Here is a 5,547-nt window from a genome sequence, read left to right as displayed (position 1 = left end):
TCAGCAGGGCTGCCCCAGGAGAGCGCAGGGCTGCTCTGTCCAGCTCCTGATCATCTCTGCTAATCCCTGATGATGTTCTTTTTCCTTTAGACGATCATGGAGCAGTTCAATCCCAGCCTCAGGAATTTCATTTCTATGGGGAAGACCTATGAAAAAGCCTTAGCAAGTAAGTGAAACTGTGCTGCTGATGCGTTTATTGCTGACATGCTGGGGGCTGCAGGGCTGGTGAGGGTCTGGCTGGACAGCATGGCCTTGGAAGGGAGGAAAGCTGGAAAACCAGCTTGGGATGCTCTTTGTTCCCAAGGGGAGTGAGGGGAGGAAACCTGGGGAGATGGTTCTTGGACCTCGATGCAAAGCTCATGTCATTAGGATGCGCCAGGCATGCGCCTGCTGGGGGGCTGTGGATGTGGAAAGGATCCACAGTGATAAAATGTTGGGTGGCAACTGGATAACAAACACATCTCTGACCAATTTATCTTTAAATGTTACTTTAAAATATTTAGAATTAAGATTTTAAGTTCTGTGTAAAGATGCGTCATTGAAATGTTCAAATTGCCCAGAAGAATGCATTGGAAGAGAAGGAAAAAACCTAAAAACATTGGTGGCAGCTCTTGATTGGGAATATAGGCTCCTATTGGGAGCCATTAGGGAGGTGTAGATTTAAATGATCAAAAGCAAACTCTGAATTGATGAAAACTAGAAATGGACTATTTTGACTTAAAATGACTTTGCATACTGCCTGGGCCCTCCTCGGCTCGGTTTTAAGGAGGTTTAAGGCAGGCTTTGTTCGACCCCGGAGGCAGCTGCTTTCTTTCAGGAAGGGCTCCGCTCACTTCAGAGCTGTGCGGCACATGCCTCTTGGATTTTATTTTTTTAATTGGCTCAGTGAAAATGCCTGTAAGGGAGGAGGCTGTCATCGTCTTAAGCCAGTGGAAAAAAAAAATATTTTGGTGTCTCATGTTCTTAAACGATGGTGTTTGAAATACGACCTTTGGGAAGGATCTGTGCCTTCTTGCTTTGTGCCTGGAGCAAATTTTATTTCCTACAAGCTAAATGAGGTTCCTGGATGTTTCAGTGAAGGATCTTTTAAGATACAGACCTCCTGCTGTTCTCAGGTACAGGCGCTCCCCTGCATGCTGCTTTCTTGCCAGTTCTCAGCACTGCTTTTAACTAGGTTTTAATGGATCAACTGGCCGTGACATGGGAAGTGCCCGTCCATCCCTGTCCACTGCACAGGGGCTGTGGACTCTGATCCCCTGGGGATGGGGCATTTAATACACCCTTACAAGCAGCAGAATTTCCCAGCTATTCCTAATGATGCTAACGAAGCAGGGGTTCATGGTTTGGGTGTGCTTCTGCCTGCTGTTTCCCTGCTGGGTCTCCTCCTGGGTGCAGGCAGCAGGGAAGGGAGGAGAGGCAGGGTCTGACGGGGGCAGAAGAGGTTGCACTTGGGACTGTGTTTTTTTATTTGCTCTCCTGAAATGTTTTGCTGATAATGCAGCTTTTAATTACCCGGGGTAGTGGAGTCTGCTTATAACGTGCTGTTTTATCACAGCTTAAGTTGGGCACACTGTAACTGCAGCGTTTTGTGGAAAACCAGTATGATCACTTGTTTTCTATTTTTCTCACATCCCTGCTGTGAATATGCTTTGAAGCCCAAGATCTTCCTGTAATTTTTAAAATTGTCTTTGGTTATCCTTTACTTTGGATCTCTGAGCTTGTGGGGGCATCTGAAGGAAGTGTCTTAATCAGTAAATCACGCTGGAAGAGGCTTCAGCACATAATTTGATGGTGTTGAGCTAAAGCTGTACAACATGTTCTCGTGATTAGAGGAAACCCCCTGCTTATCTGATTAAAGTGGAGTGTGTAGCTGGAATGTCAACAAACAAGACTGAACTATAATGAAAGTCTGATATTCAGTTATTCCACAGTGATTTTTCTGGGCAGCATTAAGCAGGCTGATGGTTACACTGGAATGAAAACCACCTTGGACCTGCATGTACCTTTTTTCCCTTCTTGAGCAGCAAGATTACAGGGCTGTTTAGGCTTTCTTCTTTCTTCAGTCATTTTTCTTCTGTTTGTTTAGTCCCTCCCCATGGGGTTAAGCCCTTTGAAGTAATGTCTATTTCAGTGTCTAGCATCTATTCAGTGCCATAGAAGTTATAATAGCCATTAAAGAGAATATAACCTGCATTTTTTGATGCTTTTAGGTATGACATATGCAGCAAAAGGATACTTTGATGCTCTGGTTAAGATGGGAGAGTTGGCCAGTGAAAGCCAAGGATCTAAAGAATTGGGTAAGTCACCAATTTACTGCTAAATGGAGTCGCAGTCCGGAGCAGGCTCTGAGTGCAGGAATGAAACCAGATTTTTGCTGTCGATGGGGATAACAAGCTCAATGTGGAGCTGATCCTGCCTCATGTGAATGGTAAAAGCGTTTCTGTATTTACTGTTAATGTAGCTTAAAAAAGCGCCTGCTATTCTTAGTGTCTGGATTTTGGGGCACTGTTGGCTCGTGGCGTTTGCAAAGAGGAAGCGTTTGCAGGGAGCGGCTTTGCTGGCATTTTTGTCTTGCTTTGCAAAGGAGAGAAAAGCGCCAGCTTCTGGTCTGGGAGTTGAGGCAGCGCTGCCCACCTTAGTCCTCGGAAGGAGAAGGGGGTGACGCAGGGGAGAGGGAGCGGTTTGGGGGACAGGCAGGTCAGCTGTACTGAAGCAGTGTTTCTCCTAGTAGAAGTCACCCAGCGCTTGGGCTGTGTGTGGTGGGGGCTGTGTTTATACCCTAAGCCCTGCTGAGCGCGGCAGAGCTGTTGCAAGATCTGCTGCACGCTGTCTGCAGCTTCCCAGTGCAACGCAGCTGGTGGCTTGTATTTGCTCAGTCAGAGTTGCGACAGACGTCCGAGCTGCGATGCTCGGTGCCTCCTTTCCCTTTCTTACACTTACTCCTCTCGTAAGTCATTCAGGAGCTGCTTTTCCAGTCTTTCCGTGGCTCGGACATGGCTCCTGTGTTCTACCCTCTGAGCTGCCCCGTCCTCGCTGCTGTTTTGCTGTGCAGACATGGTTCGAGGTGGCTCTTCTCCCAGCTCCCCCCAGGGATGCTGCTGCCTCTCTTTGAGGCTCTTGTGGGGCTGAGATGGGTTTTGGTCTTGTTGTCTTTGCAGTCCCAGGTGAACTCCTCCCAGTCCCTCCTGCAGGCCTGGCTCACCGGATCGCTGTGCTAGGAGAACGGCAAACTGTACTCATTAATGCCATCTCTGAGGCAGTCAATTAGCAGAGAAGAGGTTGAGCTGAAATGACTCTAAAGGCTGACGAAGCGATGGGTGAACAGCCCCTTGGAGGGGCCAGGCTTCGGTTTCGCCGTGTTGTGCTCGGTGTCAGACACTGCTTATCCCCAGGCACAGGCTGCTCCAGCTTCAGCTCGGCCATGCACAGCTCGCTAGCTGCATCTGAATTTTGATAGGGAAGCAGTTAAGTGTCTATGGAAACCGATTCTATCACTTGGGTTAAAGCTGCCTAGAGCAATCTGTTTCTGTTTAATAAATAAAACAAAAGAGCCTTGTGTGTGATGCACGCAGCGACTGAGATTGTAGGGGCTGTGCAGACCTTACTGTCTAAGGGCTTCGGGCTTCCTCTTCTGCCTCTTTGGGGGTGAAAGATGCAGCAGCTCTGTCCTCCTGGAAGTGAAAGCTTGGGAAAGCCTTATCGGAGGCGGCTCAGTCGGGTGAGGGCAGGAGCTTGAGGACCTCAAACCCTGCCTCCCCTTCAGAGCAGCTCCAGGCTTTGCTCACGCTTTTAAAACCTGGCTTTGGTGTCTTCTCACGGTGGTCCTGCTTCCTTGCCTAAGGATGGCAGTTTGACAGCAGGCGTCCTTAGCGCCCTCCCACAGTCTCCCGATGTGCGTTCGGTGTGTGGCTTGAGTATTTTGGGGTTGGTTTAAAATGTTTCCGAATTACTGCGCCTTCCACTCTTGGTGTGAGCGCATCTGAGGGAGGATCCTGGCAGCTCTTGTTCAGCCCAGAGCCGTGACGAGCGGCTGCTCCTTGGACCTCTTGCTTTGTTGATCTTGCTGATATTTATTGTGGCAGCCTCTCTGTGCAGCAGAAAGTTAAGATAAAATTTCTGGCTGCGGTTTACAGCCAGGGACACAACCCCCTCCCAGCGGGTTGTGTAAACAGGGGCTGAAAAATGTTTTGGATCGGGGCTGTGCTCGCCAAAGGTACAGCTTTTCCTGGGAACACCTTTACCTTATCGGTCCCTGCGCCGTGATTGCTGATAGTGCCGGAAGCGAGCGCTGGGGTCTGGGTTATTTCATTCCTTACTAGAGGCAGCAGCAAATGGAGATGTTCGTAATTGCCACTTGGATTAATGTTGTGCCCCTGCCGCTCCCTCCCTGTGCGGGTGGTTTCCTCCGTGAGCAACAGGACAGGGAAAGCTGCTCCAAGATGTCAGGCAGGACTCCGGGACGCTCTGGTTGGGACTGCAGCTCGCATCTGTTTCCAGCCTCCATGGCAGAGAATCTGAGATTTTTGTTTCCCTCCTTAACCCTTTCTTTTCTGGATGTGGATGCTTTTCTGATGTCACTTCTGGGACAGGAGGTGTCAAAAGAACATAAAAAATGCTCCAGATCCCGTGTCTAAAATGTGGTTAAGGCAGCCGCATCTTTTCCCTAGCTCTCCTGCCTGCGCCGCAGGGATGCTGCCCGTGCTGGGGTGGCTGTGGGGGCTCTGCACCCCCTGGGTGACGCAGCGCGGCCAGGGACCGGGAGCTCTGGGCGGGTTGTCCTGGTTTCGGCTGGGATAGAGTTAATTCTCTTCCTAGTAGCTGGTACAGTGCTGTGTTTTGGATTTAGTATGAGAACAGTGTTCACAGCGGGGAGCTGGGTGAGCGCTCAGAGGCTGCCCCATGCAGGGAGAGCTGCTGTGGCGCTTTAGATAGGTGCTCAGAACCGGCTGTGCTTTCCTGTTGTCATCTCTCCGGTAGCACCCGTGACTCCAAGGAGTTGCTCTTTAAGCTGGGCGCTGGAGAGCTGCCTGTCTGCGGCCGGTCCCTGGCTGCGTGCAGCCGTGCCAGCTGTCCGGCGCAGCGAGCCGGGGTGGCTTGTTCTGCTTGGTTCTGGCTCTTCTTAAAAACACGTTCACCTGATGCTGCACGTTTGTCTTGCTGAAGACATTTAGCCCGCCAGAGCGCTGCCCCCGAGCTTAGGTCTCTGCTCACCAGCTGCTTAGCACTTCACATTTTTTGTAAATTCTCCATCAGATTTTAGCAACTGTATGTAGACAGGATAATCCTGGGTGGTAATGGAAAACCTAGCGATAATAAAGTACTTGAGCTGTAATCGGCTCTGTGGCTTGAGTTTTCGGGTGCAAGCGTCTGGCGGGGGCGTACCTCTGTCTGAACCCCACTGCTGAGGTTTCGGGTGTTCAAAGTCTGTTTTCTTGGGTTTTTTTAACTAAAGTGATGCTCTGACCAGGTACAGGGTGTAGCTGTCGATTGTCCCCGCACAGCAGAAGTTTGCCCTGAGACAGTTTGCTCTGTGCAATTCCCTGTCGG

General features: G+C 50.1%; 1 protein-coding gene across 1 annotated transcript in view; it reads left to right on the top strand.

The window, feature by feature from the left end:
* Positions 1–94: 94 nt before the first annotated feature.
* Positions 95–5,547, top strand: part of BAIAP2 (BAI1-associated protein 2) — a 30,705-nt gene continuing 25,252 nt past the window's right edge. The window contains exons 1-2 of the mRNA XM_009324576.1: positions 95–166; positions 2,211–2,297. Coding sequence (XP_009322851.1) covers positions 97–166; positions 2,211–2,297 — 157 coding nt within the window. The 5' untranslated portion in view covers positions 95–96. The remainder of the gene's footprint in view (positions 167–2,210; positions 2,298–5,547) is intronic.

This window comes from Pygoscelis adeliae, unplaced genomic scaffold (genome assembly GCF_000699105.1).
Source record: "Pygoscelis adeliae isolate BGI_AS28 unplaced genomic scaffold, ASM69910v1 Scaffold445, whole genome shotgun sequence".
NCBI lineage: Eukaryota > Metazoa > Chordata > Aves > Sphenisciformes > Spheniscidae > Pygoscelis > Pygoscelis adeliae.
Note: the sequence above shows the minus strand (reverse complement) of the source record. Positions and strands in the feature narration are given on the sequence as shown.